General features: G+C 35.2%; 2 protein-coding genes and 1 non-coding gene across 4 annotated transcripts; 2 read left to right on the forward strand and 1 right to left on the reverse strand.

Annotated features, from left to right (window-relative positions):
- Positions 1-555: 555 nt before the first annotated feature.
- LOC129895711 (trihelix transcription factor ASR3-like) lies at positions 556-4,026 on the reverse strand. Of its 2 annotated transcripts, XM_055971464.1 has the most exons (3): positions 3,959-4,026; positions 1,183-1,900; positions 556-963 (listed from the first exon to the last, which is right to left on the reverse strand). In XM_055971464.1, exons 2-3 carry the CDS (start codon positions 1,868-1,870, stop codon positions 677-679), a joined length of 975 nt encoding a protein of 324 aa, XP_055827439.1. In that variant the 5' UTR covers positions 1,871-1,900; positions 3,959-4,026; the 3' UTR covers positions 556-676. The 2 variants fall into 2 exon arrangements, with proteins under 2 accessions (XP_055827439.1, XP_055827438.1); XM_055971463.1 differs by lacking the exon at positions 3,959-4,026 and having other exon boundaries at positions 1,183-2,021.
- Positions 2,846-3,005, forward strand: LOC129898059 (U1 spliceosomal RNA). Its single transcript, XR_008768977.1, has one exon. It is a non-coding gene; the product is annotated as a U1 spliceosomal RNA (small nuclear RNA).
- A 1,848-nt stretch (positions 4,027-5,874) lies between the features above and the next one.
- Positions 5,875-13,990, forward strand: LOC129895566 (uncharacterized). The gene is made up of 7 exons (XM_055971292.1): positions 5,875-6,056; positions 8,830-9,352; positions 9,488-9,644; positions 10,250-10,294; positions 10,444-10,609; positions 12,230-12,597; positions 13,421-13,990. The coding sequence occupies exons 1-7, from the start codon at positions 5,913-5,915 to the stop codon at positions 13,737-13,739; spliced, it is 1,722 nt and encodes a 573-aa protein (XP_055827267.1). The 5' UTR covers positions 5,875-5,912; the 3' UTR covers positions 13,740-13,990.
- Positions 13,991-15,663: the final 1,673 nt, after the last annotated feature.

Genomic DNA, 15,663 nt, shown 5'->3' on the forward strand with positions numbered 1-15,663 from the left:
GTGAAATCCATTCCTTCATTTTCTTTAAGTCATGAAAACTATAAGATAGTGCTATACTGCTCTTAATCGAATGACATTAAGCATTTGGTATCAAAAATGGAGATAATGTCATATAAATTGGAGTAAACAGAGTAGAATTCACTATTAAGTAATCCAGTTTAGAGATGAGGTTTGAACCTGTGAATTCTCTAGGGAAGCTTTTCAAACATAGCCTCTCCCCCTATGATTTAATTTTAAGAAATGGATACTTGTCTGTGAGTTTCTAATGGTCTTATTGAGGACCACTTAGCCTTTCTTATGGCATATCGTTCATCTTGTTTATTTCTAGTACAAGCTCAAGTAAGAAGAAAAAGCAAAGAATTACATCAGTTATCTTGCTAAGTGTTTGCTTTTCATGTCATTATCATCAGTTTTTCAGATAGACTGGCGCTAGTTGAATTCATTGCTGAAGAGACCGACATTCATAGTCGAAGGCAGATGTAAATAAAATCTTATGGTTGTCAAAAAGATTTGAAGATTCAGAACCAAGTACCGGCAACTAACTAGACTTCATAATCACTGTCAAGAACAATGATAGTCGATAAATAATCAAAACCTACTTCTTAGTTCATCAAAAACAAAAATAAATAAAAACCTACTATTAAATGGGCATCATCTTAGAATGTGTCTTTATCCATTACATCTTATCAGCAACTCTTGATACTGCATCAGCTACCTTATTAAGAGTAGCAATCAAGCTATCAGTGTGTTCCTTCTGCTGCTCCCTGTCCCGTTGACGATTTTCCATTTGAGCATCAAGTTGTGAATGAAGCATGTTGGTGTTTCGCTCCAGAGTTTTCAGCAGTTTATATCCCAGATTACTATCAATACAACCATCTGGTGATAGTCTTCTTCTCTTCACTTTGTCCTGAAACATGGGGCTATTCCAGAAATCTGATCCAGGCTGTTCTCCTTCAGCTGTACCTGAGAACAATACAGAGGAATGTACTTTACTGTTTCAATCTTTACCGTGTAGCACAACCTTTATAGAAGATCGTGCTAACATAATGATACAACAACAGGGCAATTCTCATCACAAAGTTGTTTCCAATAATCACAGATAAGTTCTGATGATAAAAAGTTAACTAACTTCTGTGCTGAGGTTTTGGTTGAGAGAAAAGTAAGTTTTGAAGGACACGTTACCTGATCTAGGCGTTGGAGAGGGAGTGGACTTGACTTTTTTATCTTTGACGATGTGTTCCTTCAGTGGGTTGCTTCCAACTTCCTCCGCTGCTGGAGGCATAACATCATCTTCCATAGTATATTCCCCGGTATGAGAAACATTGTCATTCTCTTCCTCTCCTTCTTCCTCATCCTCTTCTTCGACTATTTCTATACCATAGTCAAGTTTTTCATCTGTGGTTATGGTTACTAGAGCTAGTTGGTATGCTTCTGCTGTGAATTCCTTCCCATCCAAGACATTGTAGACTTCTCTGTCAAAAGAACCTGGTAGCCTTTTCTCTCGCCTGAGATCGTTACTAATAATCCAATAAGATTGATTGCTTCCATTTGCCTGTGTCTCCCATGTTTTAATTTTCTTGAAGTCACTGATCATGTTGCTCCAACGTTTTCTGCATTGAACAGGTCCTCTATCTGCTCCATGTTGTCTGCAGTAAGATGAGACCGAGTCCCATTTAGGTTCCGGCTTGTCTGATCCGAAAACAGAAGAGGATTTACGCCCCCTATGAGCTCTTTCCTCTGCAATCTTTTTCCCTTGTATGAGAACAAGCGTCTCTTGCCTGGTCCATCGCGAGTGTCTTGGTGTCTTACTTTTGCCATCTTCAGTCGGTTTTTGCTGTCCATCAGCTAATGTTGCGGTGTTCTCATTCATCTCTGTTTAGCCTAATGTCATTGCGTTTTGCTGCAGAGGTCAATCAGGAAGACAATATAAAGATCTCTGTGGATAGTCTACTGATGGTCTTGTACATTGTCGGAGGATATTACTTGGTTTTTTTATCAAGTTGATTAGTGATTGACTTCCAAAGAAAGGCATGTATTCTTTCTTTGGGCATTGAATTTTAAAGGCTTTCTTGTTCAAGCACAGGAGTTTCTAAGAGGGTGGGATACTCCTTAATTTTTCAGATTTTCTTCAAGTACATTTATGCTGTCTAATTTCAAATGCCCAATATATGTTACATTCAAAACTATACAGCTTTGCTTGATTCTCTCATTGAAGATGTTGCCATATCTGAAAAGGGAGAGTGACCAAATACTGGTGCTCTATTTATTGCCTAAACGTTTAAGGCATCTGTTTAAAAGGTGTGTTCACCCTCTGCCCTGGGTTACTAAAATTTACAAGTAACTGATGCTACTAAATAATGAAGTTTACCTAATAAAGTGGGATTGATATAACCCAAGTCACTTTCCTTATAATGGTATATTTTACACTTCTTGATTGTGATTGAAAATATTTTCCAAAAGATTAATAATGTTGCTCCCTCGAGAAATGAAAATTGACGAGTATTTTCTTTGTTGGTATAACTTTTAAAAATTTATCTTTTTTTCATTGAACTTATTAGATAGGTACATTCCAAGCATATGCTATTCTTTGTTATTTTGGCAAACGATTGATTTATTTAAAACCAAATTAGAGCAGTGATTTTGCATAAATTATTTTCTTAAAATAAATAACCGATCAAAGCACATGGTTTGTTTTTGATGTTTACACTTAGCTATCTACAAAATTGTGTTCAGAAAGAATGCAAAAATGAAAGTGAGTTACGTGAATGTAGTCCCACATCGGCTGAGGCAAAGAGAGACATAGAGCTGGAGTAATATAAAATAAAAGGAAGGAACAACGTTACACATACTTACCTGGACGGGGTCAATGGGCGATCATGCAGGCCTATGGCCTAGGTTGGTGACCTCCATTGCACTTTGGAGGGGCGCCCGCCTAAGGTCGGCCCAAGTGGCCGAGCCTACGTCATAATTTGTGGCAGAGGGGGCCTGCGTTCGCGCGGCCCCTGCCTAAATCTGAAACTAAACTTCAATCTATCCCTCTTTTTGGGCTCTCGAACTTTGTTGGGCCTCGGTTTCGAGTAATCATTTATGACGAAAGGCTTAATTTATTTCTTAGTAATAATTATATGATTATGCATCAGAAATTGTAACCCAGTTTTGTATAAATAAACAATTTTCTATTTTACTATCCGATATAAACTAGAAAATGACAAAATCTATTTTTGTAGTGACCCTTCAAAATATATCAAAAAGAGCTTCTTATGAAAACGACACATTTCATATCCAAGTATTTTTAATATGTGAAATGCCTAAAAGGGAAAAATTCAATTTGATCAATTAGCTCGAATCAAAAGAAAATCTACCTTTAGTCGACTGAGAATCTATGGATCAAAAAGGATAAAAAAATGTGAAATACGGCCTAAAATGGAAAAATTCAATTTGATCGACTGGGTTTTGAAAATCTTCTTCTAGTCGACTGGGAATCTATGGATCAAAAAGGATTCTAAACTCGATAAAAAAAAATTACTTCAAGTCGATTGATCAAAAATAATTTACTTCTATTCGATAATCTATTTCAACTTTTGATTGATTAAAAAAAATAGATTGATAAAAAAAGAATCTTCTACAACTCGATTGATTAAAAAAAAATCAATTCCTTAGCTCGATTGATCAAGAATCTACTTCAACTCGATTGATCAAAAAAATCTACTTCAACTCGATTGATTAAAAAAGATAGATTCCTCAAGTCAATTATCAAAAAAGAATCTACTTCAACTCGATTGATTAAAAAAAATTGATTCCTTAAATCGATTGATAAAAAAAAAATCTACTTCAATTCGATTGATAAAAAAAGAATCTACTAAATTGATATGTTTTTAGGCATCATACATAAAATAGAAATTACACTTTACAAAGGTGGATAAACAAAAAAGAGGGGAAATCGACCGTACAAAATTACCTTATGAAAAGGTTCATTTGATATCCAAAAGCTGCTCAGTTACAGACAGACAAGTGAGAAATTTTGAGGTGAATCAGATTAGTTCAGGTTGAGTCGGATCTAAGCGTTGATCACATGGCAACGGTAAAGGGAGAACCCCATTGATAGAAAATAAACCACAACCTCTTTAGGTTTATCCTCCATTGAAAAGAAGAAGTAAAAAAAAACGCAATACATATAGTGGTGATTTGACTCTTCATCGCCCTAATTAATTGGAGAGAAATCAAATTTAATTCTTTATTTTAAAAAATATTAATACAATATAAATTCGGTGTAAGCTATAATCATTATATTTGAAATGTCTTATTTGATACTACGTATTAAATGACGTGACACGTTAAAAAATAGCCAATATAGAGCCCGTTTGGAACCAACTTAGAGCCACTTTTTAGCTTTTTGACGTATTTGCCTAATACTAACTTTAAGCCATAAAGTTCTTAAAATCAGTCAAAAATAAAAAGTTAGAATTTTTAACTTTTTTTTTCTAAGTGTTTAAAGCCATTTTGTTTGACCATGAAAATTACTTTTATATTTCTTATATTTTAACTAAATTTTCAAACTACCATTTTTATTCTTTTAGCCCTAAAATTCAAACACTTATTTTCAACATAAGCACTTTTATCCAAACACTCAACTGCTTATTTATAAAAATAACTTTCAGCACTTCAAAGTTCTAAAAATACTTCATACATAAAAATTACTTTTTTAAGCCCATCCAAACGGGCTCATAATTATGCGACGTCTCAAAATGACATAACAAGTCTAGTTAAAAATCAAATATTAATAAAAATATTTCATGTATACATCATGATATATTCCAATCAATTAAAAATTATCATGTCATTTCAATATAATTAGTTAAAAAAAAATCGTTCTCATCACAACTTTCTTTCCTACATAACTATAGATATAATTCCTACTAGAAATTATTTTTACAAGAAGAATAAAAATTCGTTTCAACTCTATATAGATTCAAGATCAAATCTCACAACAAATCTTATCATCTACCCTCTTATTAAAATTGTACCACAAATCTATAGTATCACATGATTTTTTTAATTACTTAAACTGTAGTTAATCAATTATAAAACGGAAAAGGACCAAAATTACCCCTGAACATTTAAAAATAGTTTATTTATGCCCTTCGTTATACTTTAGGGCCAATTATACCCTTACCGTTATACTTTGGGCTAAATATGCCCTTGAGTATAACGGAGTGCCACGTGTCGGTTTCTCAGTGGCCAACTTATTTCCCCTTTTAAATCTGTTTTTTTTTTGTTTTTTTTTAAATCTGTTTTTAAAATCTATTCTTTTATCTGTTTTTAAAATCTATTTTTTTTATCTGTTTTTTTTTAAATCTGTTCCGTTTTTTTATCTGTTTTTAAATCTTTTTTTAAAATCTGTTTTTTTATCTGTTTTTTAAAAAACTGTTTTTTATATTTTTTTTAAATCTGTTTTTAATTTATTTTTTTTATCTGTTTTTAAATCTTTTTTTAAAATTTATTTTTTTAAATCTGTTTTTTCAATCTGTTTTTTAAAATCTATTTTTTTATATGTTTTTTAAATCTATTTTTTTTATCTGTTTTTAAATCTGCTTTTTGAATCTATTTTTTTTAAATCTGCTTTTTAAAATCTGTGTAAATAAGAGGGGAAATAAGTTGGCCACTGAGAAACCGACACGTGACACTCCGTTATACTCAAGGGCATATTTGACCCAAAGTATAACGGTAAGGATATAATTGACCCTAAAGTATAACGAAGGGTATAAATAAACTATTTTCCAAAGTTCAGGATAATTTTGGCCCTTTTTCGATTAAAAATATACTTTATAAGTTAACTAAAATATATAGCCGACTACACTTCGCGGGTATCTTTGAACCTTTGAACTTCCTGGAAAGCGAAAGCAGTGCAAACAATGAGAAGAGAGGGAGAAAAAATGTGGGAAGAAGAAGCAAAGGGTATAAGAAGGGACGAAGAAGAAGCGCTGTTGGATTTGATTGAGCAACGTACTAAAGATGTGGAAAAACTTGGCAAAGCACTCGCTTATTATACTTGCAAGGTTTATCTTCTTTTGGACCCTAATCAACCTTTTTTTTTAATGATTTAATATCCTTTTTTCAGTTTTAGTAATGGGTGAATGTTTAAAGCTTTAAAGTTTCTTACTTTGTGGGGATATGGAGAGAGGCGACTCCTTCTTTTTTTTTGATTTTTTGATTTCCCCCCCTTTTTGTTTTGCTTGAATGATGAACTTTATTGTTTTGTCTATGGAAAGTCATGTTTAAATGGAAAGAACTCTCCAAATAGAGGCATAGCCAGGAAGTTTTAGTTTTGGGTCATTTTGGTTATGCGTTTTGACATATTAAATGAATTTTTTAAACACAAATACAGGGGTTTGAGCGAAAGTTATTGGTTTCAACCAAACCCCAAGAAGAAAAATCAATGCTTGATCCCACAAGTCTTTAAGTTTCTGTTTCTTTGAGCTTTTTTAAGAATAATGAACTTCAATGTCTATGTGTTATAGGAGCTTTTCAGTTTTGTGTGGAGTGTGGTGTGTATATGTATGTACACGTACAAGAGTTGTCTACCCTACTATACCATTCTTGATAAGCTCTTGATTAAGGGTATGTTTGGAACGAAGGATTTTTTTTTTTTGGAAAACAAGTGAGTTTCTTATTTATTTTCTTGTGTTTGGTACGTACGCAAAAAGTATTATTCTAAAAGCAATTGTATGTAATCTAGACAAAGGCTATGTGAGGTGGGGGTTATGGGGTGGGGGGTGGGGATGGGGGTAAAGATGAGGTGTGTTGGAGGGTGGTGAGGACACAATCAATGTTGAATGCCACAAGTGGAGCTTGTTTTCCCTACTTCCCAAGTCATTTTCCTCATTTTTAAGGATCTTATTTTGTTAGAGAATATTTTCCAATTTTTTTAACCAACTGAACATGAGGAAATTAGAAATCCTCCACACTAAACACACCCTAAATCTTTGTATGGAGAGAACTCTCCACAACAAGGCTACAAAAAATGAGAAGAAGCTACTGTTGGCCCCTAGGAGTTTTTTGGTTTGCTACAATAAAATCTTGGTTATCTGCTTTGTTTAATGAATGAGGGTTTGCTTCTAATAGAACTCGGAATATATGCTTCAATAAGAATGACACAAGTTACTGGTATTAGGTATGCTGTTAAGTGGATATGGATGTCCACTAAGCTACCCGAACCACTTAGAAATAAAACAACAACAACAACAACAACATGCCCAGTGAAATCCCACAAGTGGGGTCTGGGGAGAGTAGAGTGTACGCAGACCTTACCACGATCTCATGGAGATAGAGAGGTTGTTTCCAAAAAACCCTCGGCTCAAAGTGACAGTCCCAAGAAAGGGAGAATCACATTATAATACACTAGGGAGAACCACTTAGAAATAAGTTTCCTTTTTTTTTAATGTAATTTGGCCCACCCGAGACTCTAAGGATTACTGAAACTTCCATCTTGAAGGGCTGCGTGATTTTGTTTCTTTGAAGGACAGGCTTGTTTTTGTACATAATTTAATTTATGAAATTGGATGAAGAACTGCTTCTTTAAAGAGTGAACCAGTTCCAGGATTTGGACTAGTAATTGCTTCTTATCCGATGCATAGCTCTATTTCCCAAACAGAGGCCGCCAGGGTGGGAACCGTCTTATCTCAGGGTACGGCTAGGCGGGTAGACCCAAGTAACAAGGATGATTGGTTCATTTTTGGATAATCAATAAAAGTAGTGTAGGCTTCAATAGACTTGCAGTAGCAAATCTTACCATCAATCTTGGCGTCCTCTATGCAACAACCTCTCGACACCACAAAGGTAGGGGTAAGGTCTGCGTATATCCTACGCCCCACTTGTGGGATTGTTATTGTTGTAATCTAGGCAGCCTCTATGCAATACAGCTATATCTGGATCGACCAAAACCTGATCATGTCTGTCAAGGACCAGTATACATCAGAAAGAGGCTAATTGCCGTGTTTCTTAGGTTTTGTTCTTTTCTCCTTCTTTTACATTTTGGGATTTATTTTACGTGTTTGTAGTACATTATCTCTTTCTGAATATAAGTGGTCTATTGAAGATAGGTGCCTTGAGAAACCTAAAAACTGTACTATACTTTCTCCCTTCTTCCAGACTAAAATTTTGAGTTCAATTGAGATCATATTCAGTGGTTGCAAGAGTCTCCGTTGATGATTCTGTAATGACCTTCTCTATATTCAAATAGATGACAAGGAGATATTATCATGTCCCTTAATGCAAGTTATATTCAAATTTTGACATTCGGGGGTCTTCAATTAATATGAGCTGGCCGTTCAGTTGTTTATGTTCGTAATGTGCAGATGCTATATACATTAATGCTGATTGTGTGGCTTGTTCTTTAATTCAATTTCTTGACATTTGCAAGATCTATATGCTAAGGATACTTCATATATTTCTGATTTCCTGACAAAAGGAGGATACTTGAATGTCCAATTTTTGAGTAATAAGCTTCAAATTTTGCCTGTGACTAGAGATCTAGCTATGAGTTAACCTTAGTGTAGTGTAACAGAATTCTTTTGTGTTGGAGATTGTATTTCTATAACATTCCATAGGATGACTATGTATATAAAACTTTCAATGCATCTCTGGACTTGCACTGCAATCATTTTACTCGCGATCGGATATCTGTTGAATGTTGGCTATTACCTGGCAGGTGACTCATATCTAATTTAATATGTAATTGGAATAGTGTTTGTTTTATTTCGGGGTCTTTCTCTTGCTTTGGGATCATAACTAATATTTCAAATTTCCCCCCTTCATTGGAATGAGTTACAGCTTGATCAAAAAGAGAAGAACTTAGAGGAGGCACAACAGGAACTTGCTCGCCTCCGGGGCAGGGCCAATGTGGCAACATCCACAAGCTATCATGGGAATGACTTGAATCCAGTGAAAGCTGAAAGAAGATCCGTGAGTCCTATTCAGATAAGTGATGATTCTTCTGAAAGCCTCTCTGAGTGTGAACCTCAACCCGACAAAGACAACATCATGCCACTTAAGAAATCTTCAACACTTGATAAAAAACTAGCAAGGCCTTTTCAGAAAAACAATGATAATTCCGGAAAGCTGCCCGAAGCAAAACCACTACTTATCATTGCTGACGTGAAACCAAAGGTTTTTCTGGGTTTGAAGAAGGTAGAATCTAGTCCCATTCCATGCTGTTCTGATTTTTCTGCTGGAGGATCGGTCTTTTCTTTTCGCAATACTCGTATTGTAAGGTCAAAAGCAGATAAGAGCTCAAAAACCCCTCCTGACATCGGAGCTGCTGACATTGAACGTAAAGGGACAAAACGGAAGTCTGGTACTTTATTTGTTACATCTGATCTATCAATACTACCTTCTGCTAACATGCACTCTGACATAATGTGCAAATGCTTTTTCATATGAAAATTACCGTCTGATGAGCTTGTTTCTCATCTTCGCTTTATGAATACAGAACAAATAGAGCATGAAGAGCTGATTCCATTGATAGGTAGATCCTCTTCAGCAAGCAAGCTACATTGCCAGACATGCAGTGTCATACCTAGTCAACACAAGAGAAAGATGAGAACTATTGTCTTATGCCCTACGAATGATCAACTTTTTGCGAGCAGGTAGATTAGAAGTTTATCCACTCTTTGTTGATGACAATTGTGATTGTGTATGCATTTTGTTCATTGCTTCTAGATCTTTGATGAATTATGGATGGACTAACTGTAGAGAGCTTGTCCCGTTCCCATGTTTCTCTCTCTCTCTCTCTCTCTCTCTCTCTCTCTCTTATATATATGTATATATTGTTTATTCGGAAGTTGGTGGAGCAATGTGTAACAGCAGCAATAACATTTTAAGAAAGCAAGATTTCATCATGTATGTGATGTCTTTAATCTAGTTAAGAGATCCTACATTGATGCCACATGATTAGATCTTGTGGCCAATCTGAAGATGTTCATACCTGAGCAATTAAAAGGAGTTCTTAAATTGCAGACTGCAATTGGTCATTTTAGATGATAATATGTTTAATTTTCCTAGAAAATGATTTGATGGGTTGTTTCCTACTTTCCTTGATATAATGCTGCACTGTACTAACTTTCTCTTGAGAACAGCCTGTTACTCAGTCTTTCTCATACAATTTTCAACTTTCAGCATCGAATGGAACCATTCGATCTTGAATATATTCTTATTTGTTTAGAATGCTCACTCAGAGTTCCTTAATATGCAGTGCACTGGATGGGGTTGTCAACTTGTGGCAGGTGCAGGACAGAGGGTATGCCAGATTTTTAACATCCAACTACTAGAGCTGCATCTGTATCTCTTTCCCTCACTTTATAAGCAATAGCTTTGAAAATGTTATTTCATTTTCCCTTTGCATCACTAAATGCTTCTATTTTGATGCTGTGTCACTTTGGTTATCAGGTCAAGTGCCAATCTTCTCAGTAGCACTGATTGCCTTACGCGCAAGTGTAGAAGATGGCCAGAAGACGTAGCCTGGCATCCAAAAGGCAGCAGTCTTTTTTCTGTGTACAGCGCTGATGATGGGAATTCACAAATTTCAATATTGAATCTTAACGAGGGAAAAGAGGTATTTCTAGGAAATTTGTTGATGAAATTATATGGCAAATATCATTTGACTGTAAAATCTGCATGATTGAAAAAGCATGTGTGCCTGGGCATGACATATGATAAAATCCTGTTTCACTTCTTATCTTAATTTATATGCATAGGGTGGTGTATGGGAATGTATTTTCTAATGGTTTAATAAATGAATAGACAAACAAGAGTCGGAACAAAAATTTCGCTGAGCTAGATCTTGTAAGAAAAGGAACTCTTCTAATTTCTTGAATTAGGGTGCTTAAGCTGGTTATCAAGGTTTCACTTAGGAAGTATTTAGCTATCAAATGTTGAGGTTTTGGTTGTAACAACAAGATGTATGGAATAGGCTTTTTTAATTTTATTTTTGGAAAAGGCTTTGTTGGTGGTGTATTTGGTAAGAGTGCCATGCCAAATGTTTCAAGATCAATATCTTTTGACTTTTGGAGTACCATTTATGGTTTGGAAATTTTCATCTCCTCTGTGTATGAGGAGGTACTGGCCTAAGTTGTGGTATTCACTTGACTGTTCTACATCAAAATTGGATATGTATTTTGTTTACCTTGAGGACACCTTGTCCTTTTTTCCCTCATTAACATAATTTCTTTATAGAGAGGTACCAACACAGAGAGAGAGATGGAGGGGGTTGAGGGGAGGGAGGAGCATTGTTTTGTTACTTGTCACTTATGATGTTCTTGGTTATGTAATCTGATGCTAATTGGGGCTAGTTTTTTCACTGATTGATGATTACTCATTCATCTGTGCCATTAATAATGGAAACAACGTAGAATAACTACCTAATCTCCTTCTTATAAGTACAAATCCATAATTTGATTTTGTTCTCACTACTAACTATAATAGTTCTCTCTACTGACTATAATATCCTTGGGCTACACTTGTAAACTGTTTTTGCTTCACTGCTACACTCTATACTTTTGAATGCTCAATGAGTGTGTACAGCTCTTAAAGCATTTTTAGATGCTCACTTTATAATATTTCATGGAATCTCATTAAGCGAAATAATAGAAATTTGAAAGTAGATAATTGGCTAAAGAGTTAGAGAGTGGTTTCCATGCAGTAAACTAGTTCTTTTTTCCATGTTGACTGACCAGTTTTTCCTTATGGATGAGGCTTAGTGTAATAGGAACAAGGGTAAATTATGATTTAAAATATTAGGGAAGACTGTGGAGATGACTATAAGGTTCAGGGATCTATCATCTATGTCTCTCTCTTGCACGATTTTGCTTGAAAAAAGTATGTTTCAAAATACAGAGGCAGCAGCATGTTTGATTTTTAGACTTACTTTAAAAAGTAAACATCCAAGAGGGGTGTAATATGTCCTCTGTCAAGTATACAAGTACATAGAAAAACTCTGAGATCTCCTCTCTACTGAAGATAGAAAACCATGGAAACCCATTAGGTAAGCCTGATATTTATATGCTGCTCCTCCAGCCTAAACTTTATGAACTATAGGTGCATTCCTTTTCTTTTCTTTGTCATTATCACATTTAACATACTTTCGAGCCTTATGCTTGGTTATGTCGCGTTTGATTGTATCTCTTGCATTTGAATTTTATCTCTCCTCTGTTCTCATATCCTGGTGTATTAACAGAAAATGCGAGTGAATTTCTTGGAGGAAAAGCCCCATGTCAAAGGGATCATTAACAACATAGTGTTCATGCCATGGGAGGAGGGCTGTTTTGTTACAGGTGGTAGTGACCATGCAGTTGTCTTGTGGACCGATAAAGATGAAGAACATTCATGGAAACCTAAAGAGTTGTATAGCCGGCATTCTTCTGCTGTAATGGGAGTTGCCGGTTTGCAGCATAAGAAAGTTGTGATGTCTGCTGGTGCCGATAAGCGTATATTTGGATTTGATTTACCAGCTCAGAGAATAGGTTACGAGCGTCAACTAGAAAGTAAATGCATGAGTGTTCTGCCTAATCCATGTGACTTGAATCTATTTATGATTCAGACAGGGTAAGTTACCATTATGGTCATTCTATGTTCATTATGTGCATATTTCTTTATTTCCATTATGTGCATATTTCATTATACAGATATTTCTTTTACATAGTAATGGTTTTTCTTGCTATTTTCCATTCCCTTGTCCTCCAAAGCCCCCAATGTGTTGTATTTTTGCAGTCATATTTTATCGCTTACTTTCTTTGTCAAAATGTGGTATGTGCAATGCCAGGTATGATAGGGAAATTGCACAACTTGTAACTTCATTCTATGGCATTGGCTCAGTGCAAGGTTACCATCTATATTCTTTGTGTGTGACTGATTTATAAAAAAAACGATGACCTAGACCTAAAATCACGTGGGAGAAAGTTGTCAGAAAAGAGCTACAGTCTTTCAGGCTCCACGCAAACTTAGCTAAGGATGTAAACGATGGAAGTGAATGATCCTTATCAGTGATACCAACTAGTTGGGATTAATGTTTAGTTTTATTGGTACACTTTACATTTGGTCTGGTGTTTGGCAAGAATCTTTAGTTTGTTCAAATATTGTATGCTAAGAGAAAATGTAAAGAACCTGTTATATTGAAAATGTAGAAAACCCCTAATTTCTCTTTAAAACTTATGCCATAAATGGAACAGGTACAAAATGAGTGAAATGGATTTTGAGGATTCACATAGAAAACCTCAAATAGTTTAGGATTGAGCCTGTTTTATTTTTGAACAATTTTCTCTCATTATATCACGAGTCTGATTTGAATTGTTATCTTAAAAGCATATATGATTTGATCAGGAAAATGTTAAATAGGCTGATATATTTTTGCTTCTCTAATCCACTGCAGGAGCTTAGAGAAGCAGCTTCGCTTGTTTGATTTTAGGTCGAGGCAAGCAGAGGTTCACTCCTTCGGGTGGAAACAAGAAAGCAGTGACTCACACTCGGCTCTTATCCATCAGGCTTGGTCACCTGATGGTTTGTACATTACATCTGGCTCAGTTGATCCTTCCATTCACATATTTGATATACGGTACAATTCTCACGAACCTTGCCTGTCCATTAGAGCTCATAATAGGCGAGTCTTCAAAGCTGTTTGGCACCATGCTCTCCCAGTCCTCATTTCTATATCATCTGACTTGAACATTGGATTTCATAAAATCGTTTGAGGTGCTTAAAGAGGTGTTTTCCCTTTCCTTTTTAGCACTCATTGTTCTCATTCATTTCGGAAGTTGTCACTGGGAAGAAATATTGAGGTCTCAGACCAAAGAAATTCACCGTATGGGCTCTGATACAGCAGGTGATTTGAAAAGAAATGTTAAGCAGTGTCATCTTTTCCTGTGCCTTATTCTGCATTCGGGCTGTTAAACGTGCTGTGTTTTGAGTGAATGCAGAAGCTGTTGAAAAAGGCTTTGAACCATTCAGAAACATTTTACCTCTTTTTTAGCTCAGAGTTATGTTAGTTAATTGACTGTTGTAGGCAGTGGCGGAACCAGGATTTTTAATAAGGGGTTCAAAATCTGAAAAAGTAGACACGAACTAGCCGAAGAGGGTTCCACATCTACTATTTATACATAAAAAAATATTTTAACCATGTATAAATAGTATATTTTTTCGCCGAAAGGGGTTCGGATGAACCCCGGACACCATGGGTCCGCCACTGGCTGTAGGCACCACCAAGGGAAAACAGACGCCAAATAGAGTTGTTATTACCATCTAGTCTTCATGAATTTAGTTACCTGGTAGAAGTACTTGATGAATTAATCGCGACGAGTGCATGTTGTCCGGCACCCAATATTACATCCAAAAGTGTGAATTCTTCCATAGAAAATTAGGATGTCATTCGTCTTATTAGGTCAGTTTCACATCTTATCCAACTGTATCTGCTCCACTACGTGACTAGTAACGCCCATCTCTAGTGGTTTACCTGTTTGGCCTTATTGATCGTTGACCAGAAACAAGACCTTTTTTAAAAAAGAAAAATGGGTGTCGGGGAAGGGAAAATTTTGGTATGTGATTATAATTGAACCGTCATCAACAAGGTGAAAGTTCACGTAGAACTAATTTTTTTTTCATCCATGTAGAACTAATTGAGCTATTAAGATTTTGCTCAGAAACTAAACTTTAATATACCAACTCAGATTTTAAATTTGTGGATCAATTTCACATGTAATAATGTTACGAGAAGGATGAAACATATTTTAGTAATTCAGTGCATTGATGAAATGAAACTTGGTTTAATCAAGAGGATAAACATTTATTCACACTCGATGTGTACACAAAATTGATTGGGGCATAAAATGTGTTTTGCTCATAGGTTTTATCATTTAATCATAATTAATTAATATATATTCTCGTCTTATTAAAATCATATAAAATGACAGTCCGGTACACTAAATCTTCAACTATGCGCAGTTCAATGGAAAATATTTTACATTTGCATTCTATGAACGAATAAATTTCCATGAAGAGGTCTAGGTCTACGCCAATCATGCTCTAAAAAGTAAAAAGCTTGCCAGACGTATAGATCACTTCATTAATGGGAGGCGTTGCCTTTTTGGTTGCTTTCTTTTAAAGAAATACTACTTTGATGGAGGATGATTGTGTTCTCTTTTTATTTAAATTTTATGACCTATGCATGTAAATTTGGTAGTAATTTCAGGCGTGGGGTACATGGCCAACAATTCAATTTGTTTAGTAAACTACTTGATGATTCCCATGATTTAGTAAAAGGGAGGGGATACCTCTCAACATCAAAAAAAAGATTTCTCTTTATTAAGAGACTATTGAAATTTGTCATAGACCTTTGCAAGGCAGACTAAAATAAAAGATTAAGAGGCATTACTAATAAGCATTGGTTTCTTTGTTGATATTCAAATCCAGTTGAAATGTTAAATGACACACGCAAGTCAAGTCAACAAAAAGATTGTCTCACTTTTGATTCATAATAGTTTACTTTTAAAATTTGAAATTCTTAATCGAATTAATGACAAGATACTTAGAAATTCAAGAGAAAAGAGGAAAATAATGTTTTTACGAAAGTTTAGTCGCAAACTCTTTAAACTTTCGTGGGTTCTTCCATTTAGACTTGGT

This window comes from Solanum dulcamara, chromosome 7, assembly GCF_947179165.1.
Source record: "Solanum dulcamara chromosome 7, daSolDulc1.2, whole genome shotgun sequence".
NCBI classification, from domain to species: domain Eukaryota; kingdom Viridiplantae; phylum Streptophyta; class Magnoliopsida; order Solanales; family Solanaceae; genus Solanum; species Solanum dulcamara.